The 13,619-nt window shown below is 48.6% G+C and overlaps 1 protein-coding gene across 1 annotated transcript in view; it reads right to left on the reverse strand.

Moving 5' to 3' along the window:
* Positions 1 to 668: 668 nt before the first annotated feature.
* The window catches only part of Map3k21 (mitogen-activated protein kinase kinase kinase 21), a 33,642-nt gene continuing 20,691 nt past the window's right edge, over positions 669 to 13,619 (reverse strand). The window contains exons 5-10 of the mRNA XM_057753960.1: positions 8,425 to 8,665; positions 6,887 to 7,009; positions 5,505 to 5,655; positions 4,501 to 4,598; positions 3,017 to 3,760; positions 669 to 1,408 (exon numbers count right to left, since the gene is read on the reverse strand). Coding sequence (XP_057609943.1) covers positions 1,035 to 1,408; positions 3,017 to 3,760; positions 4,501 to 4,598; positions 5,505 to 5,655; positions 6,887 to 7,009; positions 8,425 to 8,665 — 1,731 coding nt within the window. The 3' untranslated portion in view covers positions 669 to 1,034. The remainder of the gene's footprint in view (positions 1,409 to 3,016; positions 3,761 to 4,500; positions 4,599 to 5,504; positions 5,656 to 6,886; positions 7,010 to 8,424; positions 8,666 to 13,619) is intronic.

A 13,619-nucleotide genomic window follows, 5' to 3' on the forward strand; every position in this document is an offset into this window, starting at 1 on the left:
TATCTTGCCCTGGTCTCTTCCTTTATCCCCCTTTCTCTGCTTCCTGTCCACTATGATGTGAGCCATCTGACCAGGTCCTCCTCAAAGTTGCACTGATCCCTCTGAAACCATGAGCAAGATAAATAATTCCTCACTTTATGTCATTCTAAGGTATTTGGTCACATGACACAAAAGTAGCAATATAGTTATATTCAAAAAAAACTTTTAAAAAGTATTTTGACTTTTAATTGGTGTGTGTGTGTGTGTGTGTGTGTGTGTGTGTGTTGGTATGTGCATGTGCATGCAGGTGCCTGTGGAAGCCAGGACGCTCTGGATGCCCTGGAACTGAAGTCACAGGCAGTTGTGAGCCACCTGACATGGGCACTTGGGACTGAATTTGGGTCCTCCAAAAGAGCTCTATGCATGCTTAACTGTTGAGCCATCTCTCAAAGCCTCGGGAAAACTTTTATGTTCCCTTCAGTAAAACCTGGATGAGGATGTCCTGTGTAATTCAGGAGTCAACTGGGTGTATTCCACATCACAAGGCTACTATTTTCTCTGGGTAGTTTACATAGGACTCCGAATTAACTTCAATCAATGGAGAACCATTTTTCCCCTCTATAAATAAATAACTTTACTTTTTAACATCACATTTTTATTGACAAGACATGAAACAGCTATTTCTGGCTTTTTGTTGTGCAAAACAAAGAAATCGACAGTGGCAAACAAAAACCCAAAAGGAGAAGAAAATGAGGAAAAGGACGAAGGAAAGAAGCGAAGAGGGTTGGTCACTGTAGTACAGCCTTGTGCCGTGGGCAGGACGTGGGTGAGAATGAAGCACAGAAGCTGGCCACAGTGACCTCGCCTCAGCTGACTGAACCTCTGTGTATTTCAAGGCACCAGGTAACTGACATCCAGTGGACAGCCAACAGCAACCACTGGTGCACCGCGGAGTCGGAATCCAGCACTAGCACCATGGGCCACAAGTGTGACACACAGCACCCAGTGCCTCTCTGTGTCCACCTCAAACGGGGAACCCTGGGAGGGCAAAGGCACTAGGTCAGAAAGTCTTTCTCCAGGGCATAGATGGGTGGTGGGCATGTCACGCTCTTCACTCTACACAAGGGCACGGCACAGTCCCTGCTCTGGCCCTCCACATTGGCATCCAGCAAGGATGGTACCTTGCACCTGCTCCTCTCCTGGGCACTGAGGAGACAGACAAGACCTGGCACCGCATGCTCCATGCCACTGGCCCAGGCAGGCGGGGATGTTGTCCTCAGGGAAGCAGTATGTGGATTTTGTGGCGGGGGAGGACATGCCTGACCATTGCCCAGAACACCTTGGGGTTGCCCAGGAGAGCCCTGGCTTGCCAGCTCGCTCTGAGGACCAGGCGAGGCAGAGTGTGGTAGTCCCGAATCTCCAGGGGCACCTGTGGGAGAAGAAGGACAGACAATGTGCAGTGAGAAGACCGACCCTGAAGTCACGGGTGAAGGGAAAGATGAAGCTATTCTGCTCGATGGTGGGGTTGCTAGAGTTTCAACACCGCAATTACACAGCCACTGGGGTGTGCTTTTCTTAGTGAAAACATGCCATTAGAACAGAAGGAGTATTTCACTTTGTAACATTCCTCCGGCCATTTCACCCATTCTCCCCCTGCTAGGACGTCAGGCATGAGCCACCATGCCCAGATCATATAGCTCTCCACAGGCCTAGTCTCAGAGAATACCTGTATGGCATTAATGTAACCAATCACAGTAGTGCCTATACACTTATCTCTACCATGCTCCTGACCACAGGAGAGGTGACGTCAGGTTATTAGTAGACAAACATGTTATAGTGATGTACCCAAGGCCACAGACGGTGAACCTGAACACAAACCTCTACACAGTTAACTGCGACATCACCATGACCTGTGTGTGTGCCATGCACTCATGCACACATATGCTCACACATATGCGTGTGCACATGCATACACCATACACACACAAAGTCAATTCCAGACATGCCCACATATTTTCAGAGACGGTCTCTCACCGACCTGGGATTTGCTGACTTGGCTAGCCTGGTTGGCCAGCAAAGCCCAGGCATCTGCCTGCCTCTCCCTGGGATTACAGGTCTGCACACCACGCCCAGGCTTTTGATGTGGCTTCTGGGGGTTGAATTCAGGGTCTGTTCCATGCAGAGCAAACATTTTACTCACAGAGCCATCTCCCCAGCCCCAGATATGGGGTCCTCACAGGTGGCTAAGCCAAAATAAGTTCACAGAGACAGGCCCCAGTGTAGTCTGACTGTGGGCCCTAATAAGATCCCCACACACCCAGAAGAACACAGGACACAGGGAGGGGGTTAGCAAGCCCAGAGGAGAGGCCTAAGGAAGACCCACCCCTGCCCGCGCCTTCGGCACAGTGGGAAAGGGGGCTCTTTATGCTGCTCCTGCTGCAGCTTTGTTCACACCAGCCACCAATCACGCAGAGGTGACAAGGACCTCGGTCCCAGCACAACCACAGCATGTGACCAAGGAGTGTCTCAGGAAGGCCTGGAGATAGTCATGGTTAGCATTTGGGTTAGAGGGTTAGGATGAGGGTTTGGAGTTCGGGTTTAGTGGCTAGGGTTAGGATTAATGTTTAAAATTAGAGGTTAGTATTTAGGATTAGTGTTGAAGGCTACGATCAAGTGTTTAGAGTTGGGGTGAGTGGTTTAGGGCTAGGGTTAGATGGCTGTGGTTTGGGACCGTGGTCAGCTCTTCCACTGTCTACTTGCTGGAATTTGGACCTAAGGCCCCAGCTCTGCCCCCAGAGTTTGGTCTATCATTCATCACATGCTCTGTACTGACATCACCTGATAATCTGAAGTTGCTAGGTCCCAATCAAGCCTCTTCCCAGAATCTAAATTCCAGTGATATTAAAGTTATAACAATGAAGAATAACACTCAAGATCCATTTGAATAATATCATTAATTGAAATCATTAGAAAAAGGAAAACACTCCTCTCCCCACTATAACGCCATCTACCCGGTTGCCCAACTACTGCCACCTACTCTGAGGTTGGAGAGGAGTTTCTTTGCATCCTTTCCATGCATGATGGCATCCCTTATCTCCTGCAGTGGCACAGGGTGGCAGCTTTTCCCCTGTCTGCTCCAGAAGGGCAGGTGACATGCTTCTCAACACTCCACAATCATTCTTAAGTCCTGGTTCAGGGATGAGTTCACAGCTGCTTTCTGGGGTGGTAGAACAGGGATCTGGAGTGAGCATCATGGAACCACAAGAGATCTGAGTGCTCCCCAAAGATAGCGCCTCCTCATCAGCCTGCAGCAAGCACTTTGTGGAGAGAGTCTTTGAGGAAAGGTTTGAGGCACTTGGCAGCAGGAGAGAGGGGTCATCACTGGGTGTCCTGCCTGCAGTCTGTTGTCTGGTACTTGCTTGGCACTTGGAGACCCATGGAAGGGTGCCCTCTTGCTTCTTTTCCTCTTTGGGTAGTGTTTTTTTGAGGGCCTGGGCTCCGTGTAGTTTCCTGACATCCACTCCCAAAGCCAGTGATGCCAGCAGCCCCCCACACTCACACAGAGCAGATTCTGTTTTCTTCCTCAGCAGGGGTGCACCCACGTGGTTCACTGAGGAGCCTTTGGAGGGTCCCTCCTCCCGACTCTCAGCCTCTACTGGGTGCTCTCTCTGGCTGTCTTTGCAAAGAGGTAGACCAACATAGGCCTGGCCAGGGAACTTCAATTGCTTTGGTTTTCTATGTTCTAATCCATCAGGGGCAAGTTTCAGTTCTTCACAAGATCCTAAACAAAGGTACAAATGTAAACATTACGGAACTATTGCATAGCAAACACCACCATTTAAATGTGTACAAACACACCAGAATCCACAAAGCATCAAGATATAAACAGAAGAATCGCGATATACGACAGAAGTGTAAGATATAAATGCACACGTGCACGCGTGCGCGCGCACACACACACACACATACACCACACTAAACCAAAGCATGCAGAGCTCTTTCGGTGGAAGAACTCTTGCTTATTAAAAGGATCCCTCAGGGGGAGGGAGCATGGGGGTGGGCACAGCACCCAGCACACACTCAAGGCACACATCTCTAGATTTTCTCATGGTATGAAACACGTAAACATGTGGATATAAAAGACCAGTTCTTTTCAGTATCAATTACCCTTGAAGGTTGTCAGTGGTTTTACCTCTTGAACTCAATCTACTGAATACAGCCCCAGCTCACCCTTAGTCAGGCCAACTAGACTATGCTAAACTCACCTGGGCCATATGGCTAAGTGGGACACTGGTTTTCTGTAAGATAAGAAACCATGATCTTCATCTTCCTGAACATGTGGAGCTCATTTTCTTAGCGCCATGAAGTCTGGACACAAAACAACCTCTGGACTCAAGTCAAGCTCTAAAGGACCTGCTGTCACCCCTCCAATGGCCTTAAGGGCCACATGAGGTGATCCAGAGAATCCCCCCCTCCCAGAGCTAACACCCCAACACACCCTGCTTCCTGAGACACAGTTACCTGGCTGGTCCACAAACAATGAAGCCAATGGTGTGGTTTTCTGACTTTTTATTAAAAGAGACGACCAAGGACTGTTGCCATCTGACAGAGGCCTGACCCTACAAGAGAAAGACATTTGTGTTCACATAGTAGAAGTGCAGGGCCCTCAAATGCAATCTCTTTTTTGGTATGTACGTGTGATGTGTGTATGTGCGTGCACACACACATACACATAGTTGCTTGTGTGTGTTTGCGTGTGTACTACTGCACCTGTGTGCACCTGCATCTGAAGGGCAGAAGTGGATGTTGCAAGTCTTCCTCGGTTGCTCTCTTTATCATATTGAGGCAGGGTCTCTCGCCCATTCTGGCTAGCACAGCAAGAGATCTGCAGTCTCTTCCTCTTGTGGGCCTAAGATTACAGGCAGCTGCCATGCCTGCGGCTTACATGTGTGCTGGAGCTGAGCTCGGGTCCTCAGGCTTGCTAGATAGTACTTTACCACGGAGCCTCTAGCCCAAAAGCTATCTTTTCAGAGCTGCAAAGAGAGTACCTTTGTGCTTTTGAATTTTGAAGACTTAACAAAGTACAAATATAATCTTTAAAAAATATTTTAGATTTATTTGTTTGTTTATATGTTTGAATATTTTGCCCAAACATATGCATGCAAGCCATATACACGTCTGGTTCCCACAGTGGTCAGAAGGGTGATGGATCCCCTAGAACTGGAGTTAGGGCTGGTTGTGAGACATCAAGTTGGTTCTGGGAATCGAACTCGAGTCATCTGGAGGACTGAGAAATCTCTCCATCCCCCCATCATGAAATAATACATAAAGATGGCAGATTATTTACTGAACTAACAATCATTGCATACAGTCAGTTCAACACACCATGGAGCACTAAGTTACTATCCAGATGTCTCTGCAAATCTAATCACTTCTCAAGAGGCAGGTCTATTAGCACTGCCATGCACAACAGCGCTACTACCCCAGTGTGTGCCACGCGCCCCTCTACACACACACACACATACCGGTCTCGGCCCTCTGGTCTTTCTTTCACTTGAATGGAGCTCGGTCCCCACGTGCATCCTTTTTTCTTGAAATTACTTTTCGCATCTTCGAAGTCTTCTTGTCGGAAGACTGCGTTCCGTCCCCAGGTTTTATGGCTCTCATCCGAAGTCACTGCGTGGACAACCCACTGTCACATACGACTTACCTAAAGTGTCCAAGAATCCAGCCAGGTGCCTGGCAGAGCAGTGAGAACAGCTCGTTCGTCCACCTTGGAAAACTACTCTTTGTGTTTGTGAAAAAAGAAAATAGCAGCAAGAAGACTAGGAAAAGACAATGAGCAGAAAGTTTAGAGAAGGGGGAACCCCAGAAGGTCACCAGCTAGTGTGGGAACCTGTGTCAAAGAGGGCAATAGATGAGGACACACAGCGGAGGCTGGCCTCCCGTCTGCACACACTCTCCGTGACACATGTGTACAGACACTCAAACACATGCACAGACACACATTGTACACAGACACACATTGTACACACACTGTAAACACACATACACACACTGTACACACACACAGAGATTTCTTTTTTAACTACAAATCATACATTACTCTTTAAAACCGTGTGACTTTGTGCATTGTGGCGCACACCTTTAATCTCAGCACACAAGGAGGCAGAGGCAGGTGGATCTCTGTGAGTTCAAGGCCTGCCTGGTCTATAATAAATGTAAAATAAAAATTTTTAGGACCTGTGAGGTTAGCCATGTATGTACATGGAGGTGAAGTCTGTAAAGACAGACATCTAACTTTCATCCTGGCCATTTGCCTTCTAGAAATAGGACTTCTATAAACATGGAAACAAATGTATCTTCTTTACATTGTAAGTGCTTGAGGAATGCTCAAGTTCTTTACTATGTTGCTTTTCTGGGGTTAGAGCTGGGTCCCCGTGTGTCTAAGCATCATGCCAGCCACTTCAGCAGAAGACAGGGATGCCTTTGATGGGCCAGTGTCTTTGAGAGGACCTGGGGTCCTAGCACTCTGACCTCACTGCACTGACACCATAGCATGTTTATGGTTGAGCGCGAGCAAGCTGGCCTAAAAGCCAAGATCAACTTCTTTGTGTTTGTTATTTTGTTTCATGCTTTCCTTTCCTTCAGTCAGGGTTTCCTGTTGCCCAGGCTGGCCTTGCACTCATTAGATAGCTGAGGCTATCCTGGGTTTTTTCCTTCTACCTCCCAAACGCAAGGATTACAGGAATGCGCCCCTGCACTCGGCCCCAAGGTCAACTTTTATATCTCCACCGCCACCTATTTCCATCTACCTCTCGCTCGCTCACAGCCACTGTCAGAGCACACCCTTCAGTGTGACCACGTGGCAGGGATCACACTGATGCAGAGAGAAGCAAACACTCACGCTGGATAGCTCGGAGGCGGGGCAGCATCAGGGGGCTGCTGGGTGGGCTGCAGAGCCGGCTGTCTGAGCTCCGGCGCTTGTCCAGGGTTGGGGAGGCCTGCACTGTGATCTTGTGCTGGAAATCTGAGAGAGAAGCAGCTTTTCAGGAATTACGTAATTTCCCTCGCTGTCCTCTGCACTGTCACAACACAGTATCATCAGACAGCATCTTCCTTGAACAGACTGGCTAATGTCTGAACCCGTTTCTCAGCATGGCCCTGTGCCACGTCTCAAAGACTCAAGTCAACAGGTAATAACACATTATTCTGTTAGGCTCAAGGAGGCGTGCATTCATTTCTCTCTGTTCTTGACTGCGGATATGGCCAGTGGTTTCTAGTTCCTGCCTTGGGTTCCCTGCAATGACGGACGGCAATGTGAGTCTTAACGCTGTCTCTGTCAGGACGTTTTACTACAGAAACTTCAAGCTCTGTAATTTCATTTCTGCTGATGCTGTAGGCCTGGGGAACAGGGCTAGAAAGTGGTAGAACAAGCATCCAAGTTGGCTCAATCTAGAACCCAGACAGACACATACACGCGCGCGCGCGCACACACACACACACACACACACACACACGTGCTTGCGGGCACACACACACAGAGAGAAAGGGGGAGACTCCAAACTCTGGCCTTTCCCAATTCTGTGCCAGAATTACGGCATTTGGCGCCATCCTGTGGTCAGAAGTGGCTGCTGCATTCTAAATCCTTCGTGATTGAAGAAGTCCAAACGCTCTTTGACTGAAATCTTTTATGAGGCTCAGGCAAGCAAATGAATGTGTTGCTGAAATGTCCTCTTTATTTTTAGAAAGGAAAATTCCAAATCTAGGACTTTCTGTGGATCTGGCATAAAGATAGCCAATTATATTAATAATTGAATAAACTCGTTATCAGCTGAGCAATGGCTGCCCACAGAAACAAGGGGTGCTGTTCCAACTTCCTGTCATTGAAGAGTGGGGTCAGCTGCAAAGAGCTCACACTTTCTCCTAACGCTGGATTGGTTCCATCTGAATCCTGTTGACGTTTCCCTGCCCCAAGTCTAGGAAATCAACATTAATGATGGCAGCACACCCAGGACACAGCGTTTGTGACAGAAGAGGGGATGTGAATTCTGAGTTTTCAGTTCCCTTTTCCCTTTTACTCAGTCTGGGACCCCGGGACACACAACAGAGTCACCCTCAATTAGGGTGTGTCTTTCAGTTAATAGAGAAATTCTTCTGCAGATGTGCCCTGGGTCTTGTCACTTAGGCGAGGATAGAGGCTGTCACATTGGCAGTCGGTACTAACCACCACCCCGTCTGTCCATCACTAGCACTCTGTGATGAGAGCCCAAACTTCAGGTGCAACAAGAGCGCCCATCTGTTTCGGATGTCAGCCACGAAACTCCCTAGAGCAGCGTGTCAGCACCATGGTCGGCAAGCATCTGCACATTCACTCATTCATTCATAAAATCATTCATTCACATTTTAACCTCCTAGGCTTTCCCCAGTCCTGACAGCACAAACCTGAAGGCAGGCTGATGCGGTGGCCATCTTTGAGCCTCAGCCGGCCTCTCCTGAACCTCCCCTTTCTCTTCTTCACGTGTGGGGCCTCCTGGTTCAGCTGGAAGATGAGGACGTTCAGCTCCCGCTCCAGCACGTCTATCTCGCGCTCTGCAAGCTGCTGCTCCCGGCGTCTGAGCTCCAGCTCCTGGGATTTCTGCTGCAGGGCGGCTCGACTCAGCTCCTCCTCCCGGGACCGCAGCTCCTGCAAAGTCGGGTCCCAAAGGAGATCAACATGGGCTTCCTGCACTGCTCCCGGAGCCGGAGCCCTTCTCGGCAAGCTCACTGCACCCAAGCTCACCTGAGCTGCCGGCTACCCAGGCTATGATCAACCTAGGAGAACCAGTACCCAATGCAGGCACCCTCTCTTCTGTGAGTCCCCAACAGGGAAAGGCCTTGCTCCCCTTCACACCTGAGTTCATCATGGCTATATCCTCACCTCTAGCCTTTATGGGGGCCTAACATCACTGTTCTCAACCTGTGAGTTGAGACCTCCACAGGGTTGCACATCAGCTTCCGTGTATATCAGATATTTACACTGCGATTCATAACGGTAACAAAATTACAGCTACGAAGTAACAAGATAATTTTATGACTGGGGGTCAGCACAACATAAGGAACTGTATTAAAGGGTTGCAGGCTTAGGAAGGCTGAGAACCACTGAACTAACACATAAATCTTACATCAACACTCATCAACAAAGAACGCTGTGAATGACGTAACTTATTTACGTTTCGAGAACCAGTCTCAGTAGCTCAAGCTGGCTTTAAGCTCCCGAAGTTGCCATGAAGAACCTGTAATTTCTAATCCTCCTGCCTCCACCTCTCCCCCACAAGACAAGGTTTCCTTGTGTAACAGTCCTGGCTGTCCTGGAACTCCTTTTGTAGGCCAGGCTGGCATCAAACACACAGAGATCCACCTGCTTCTATCTCCTGAGTGCTGGGATTAAAGGCGTGCGCCACTACTAGGGTCTTGTCTCCACCTCCTGAGTGCCGTGAATGCGAGCACAAGCGACCAGGAGCAGGTTTATGAAGTACTGGCATGGAACCCAGGGCTCTGCAAATGCCAGGCAAACCTCCTACCAACTGAGCTACATCCTTAGATCTGTGAATGACCCACTTCAAAATACAACCTGCAGTTACAACCCAATAAGTTAAAGCGGTGGTTCTCAGCCTTCCCAACGCTGCAGCTCTTTAATACCGTTCCTTATGCTGTGCTGACGCCAGCCATAAATTACTGTTTCTACTTCACAACTGTAATTTTGCTATGAATTATAATATACATATCTGCATTTTCTGATTGCCTTAGTATATCTCTGTGAAAGGGTCTTTCGATCCTGAGGGGTTGTGACCCACAGACTGAGAACCCCTGTATTAAAGACTAATCCTCGTGGTTACATGTTACATACAACTAGAGCTCATAATCCTTTAGGGGAAAATGGAGAATCCTGCAAAGCTTTAAACCATCTCCCCATTTCTCTAATGTGTTCTTTCTTTATGGAGAGAAACATTTTGAGAGGTTGCATCTACGCAGCTCTTGCTGCTACAACACCCGGCAGCACACAGACATTAGTGCATGCAGGCCGACAGTTGCAATTCGGACACTTCCATCTTAGCAGAGCCTCGTACCAAGCTCCAGTAGGAACTGCAGAGGATTCTTGCTAGGGCTGTGACCTTCCAGGGCCTTGAGATAGGGGCAAACACTCCTGGTTTTATGTGACACACAAGAGTTTAAACAGCAAACCCTCAAAGGGACTCATTCAACTAAGACACAATGTGGGCGCCACAGCCTGCCAGAGACCACACAGCTCACATCTCTGAGCTTTGGACTTTTTCTAGGTGGACTCAGGGGTCATTTAAGCCAACCTACAAATATCAGAAAGAAAAGAGGAGCCCAGAAAACCGCTGTCCTCCAAACAGGATAAAAACAAAGGAGAGAGAGTCCACATGACAGAGAAACGCATCCTTCCAAGCAAGAGCCCTCGGGCTACCCAGCTCCACCAAGAGGACCAGAATTCAGTTCTGAGTGCTCTGATCTGGACTCGTTTCACTACACAGTTCACATACACACAGCTACAGACGTGACTTGGCCTGACTCCCAGGCCTTTCAACTGCTTGCCCGACCACATGCCAGCTGGCTCTGATGTACAAATGGGTCAGTATCGCCTCACTGGCGCGTGCCAGGTATAGACTGCTGTTTATCACTGGAAAGGAAAAAGGAAAAAGAAATGCTGTGCAATTTTGAAAAAAAAAAAATTTTTTTTTTTTTTTTTTTTTTTTAATGATAGGGCCTCATGTAGCCTTGTCTGGCCTCAAACTTCTGGTTCTCCTGCTGTGCTTCCTGAGTGCAGGGGCCACAGACAAGGGCAACCCACTCAGCTGAGAAGCAGTTCTAAAGCGAGTCCGCACTAAAGATTGACCACAGAATGTCTGAGGGCAGAGAGTGGTTTCCAGTTCAGCAAAGCACCCACCCTTCTTCCGCAGTCCCTGTTTTCAGTGGTGCTGGCGTTGGCCCCGCTGGCTGCTGTTAACTGGGGTCAGCAATCCCTTCTGCATCTTTCTGCATAAACTGAGCAAGTGAACACTTTGATTTCTAAGTCCCTATCAAAAGTGTTCATCCCCTACAATGACTGCATAAACAACACAAAGAATTTGTAAGGGGTTGTGGGGGAGCAGGATTGGTGAGAAAGCAGTCAAACTATGCATCCTATTAAGGAGATTTTTAAAACTGGAAAAGCTGGGCTAGGGGCATGGCTCAGTTGGTAATGTGCTTGCCACACAAGCCCAAGGGCATGAGTTCAATCCCCAGAAACCACACATAAAAGCCGGGCCTGGGAGCACACACTTAATTACAGATAGGAGGCTCCCTGGGGCTGCTAGTAGGTCAGTCTGGCAGAACGGAGGAGTTCCGGGTTCCAGTGAGAGACCTTGCCTCAGGAAAGCAAGGTGGAGAAGGATTGAGGAAGATAACCGAGGTTGACCTCACACACACACACACACACACACACGCACGCACGCACATAACAATAATAAAATAATAATAGTAGTAGTAATAATAATAAGCTTGATAAAGGGAGGAAGATCCGTGGAATATCAGAACACATGTGAATATTTGAAATCACGAGGCACAAATCTTCCTTCTGTCTGTGTGGTTACCAGCAGGAGCATTTGCCCGAAGGCTCAGCAGGGAATTTCTGGTAATGGCAAAATCATTTCCCTGCAAGAAAGGTTAATGGTTAATGAGGACAAAGCCTCTTGGAGGGCCCAGGATGCCAGGTGCACACAGGGGACCCAGAGGCAGACAACGATAAGAAGTCTGAGCGTGGGGAGGATTCACCATCTACGGGGTAATGTGGACGGGAGCCAAGGGCTGAGCATTCACTGGAGTGCGAGGCCTCCTCCCTCAGCCAGTGAGCGGGAAAGGGAGATAGGGCACGTACAAAGGGCTTTCCACTCCTCAGGAAGATGAGATTGGAAACCTCACAGCACAAAGAGATACACAATTGCATGTTCTAATCACCGATCACAAGGCCGTAGGGGCTGCTTGGAGGAGCAAGGAGACAAACCAGACACTAACAGGAAGTATCTAAAAGCATAGTAAGAAAATGGCTGTGCACGGGTGGCAGTGTGGCATGCCTGCAGTCCCAGCGTGTGGGAGGCTTAGCAAGAGGTCTGCGGTGAGGTCACGACAACCAAAACTACACAGTCAGTAGCAGAGTCGCCTGGGATGCTGAGAGAGGCACTGCCGCAAAGATAGGGAGAGGAAAGAAGAAGAAACTGCAGTGGAGGTGCCAAGCCGGAGACAGAGAGGGCTGTGCCCCTCTGCGAGCATCATTTCAGTATCTCACCCTAGAACCACTCTGCTCCTGTGCTTACATCTGCGGATCAACACTGGCTATCAACTAAACAAAAGGACTGTAGGAGTTGTGTAATTTGAGGTCATTTTTCCTCAAAATCATCTGTCCTGTCATCCTTAAAATCAAGTTTCGTCACAGGTTTAAACACCTCATTTCAAATTCTTGAAAATGAATTGGGCAAGTGTACAAAGAAGCAACTCAAACTTTTCCTATCATTTTAAGCCAACCAAATGTGTAAATGTTTCTGTAACGCTACAGAGTTTATCAAGGTGCCTTGATAATAAAGCATCCTTCTGAAAGCAGCCCCTATGTCTTCCTCTAGGCCTTGGCCAGGCCCAGTGGGAGGCTACAGAGCCCTGGGTCACAAAGCCCTGACATCTTTCTCCTGGGGCACATGCTTACATGGTACTCAGTAAGCAGGAGACATGAGCTGGGCACCATCTTCACACTTCCTTCTGTGACACTCGTGACACTCTGCAGGGACTAACACAGAGCCCAAGGCCACTCAGCAGCACCCAGCCGAGCCCAGAGGCATCCAGCCCAGTCAGCCTGTTTGACCCAGAGCTCCAGGAACTCAGCTTGGTATGGACAGGCAACCCTGGTCATTCTACCCAAGCACCAGGGAGGGAGGTTGAATACCAACCAGCAAAGCCCTTAGCAAAATGAACTCTGTCTGGGGACAAGAACTTGGGACACTTACAGGAATCCTATTCAGAACCCTTCAGACAGTCGCTGGGTGCTTGCTCCTTCTCTGTCCTAGAGTCCTCCCTGGATATAACTTCAAGGTGACAAGTAATTTGAAATACTGTGCTTGCTATGCTATGGATGCACACACAGATGTGTATCCCTGCACGGATACTGTGCTTGCTGTGCTATGGATGCACACACAGATGTGTATCCCTGCACGGGTACTAACAGAAGAACTTAAACTATTAAACCGTTAGTCACAGATTTAAACATCTCATTTCAGAATTCTTGAAAATGACAAATGTGCATTTGTCAAATAACAGTGAACCCGGATTCACGAAAATGCTCAAATACTACAAAGATGCTTTAAAAGACCATTACCATGTCACAGAGCCACGCCTGAAATCTGGCTTTTATAGTGACATTTGATGGCTTCTCTCACCACCCCCAAAGAGACCAGGCTTGCTCAGTTCCCACCCCCACCAGTCTGCCTCCCAACAGCTCCCGTGGCTCTCTGCACCGTAAGTGTGGTGAGGTCAACGCTTGGTGTGTGCCTCATTCCGGCTCAGTTGTTTCCCTTCATAATGTCTGTCAGCCAAGTGCGGCAGAGAGCACA

Source organism: Chionomys nivalis, chromosome 21, assembly GCF_950005125.1.
Source record: "Chionomys nivalis chromosome 21, mChiNiv1.1, whole genome shotgun sequence".
In the NCBI taxonomy this organism is placed as follows: domain Eukaryota; kingdom Metazoa; phylum Chordata; class Mammalia; order Rodentia; family Cricetidae; genus Chionomys; species Chionomys nivalis.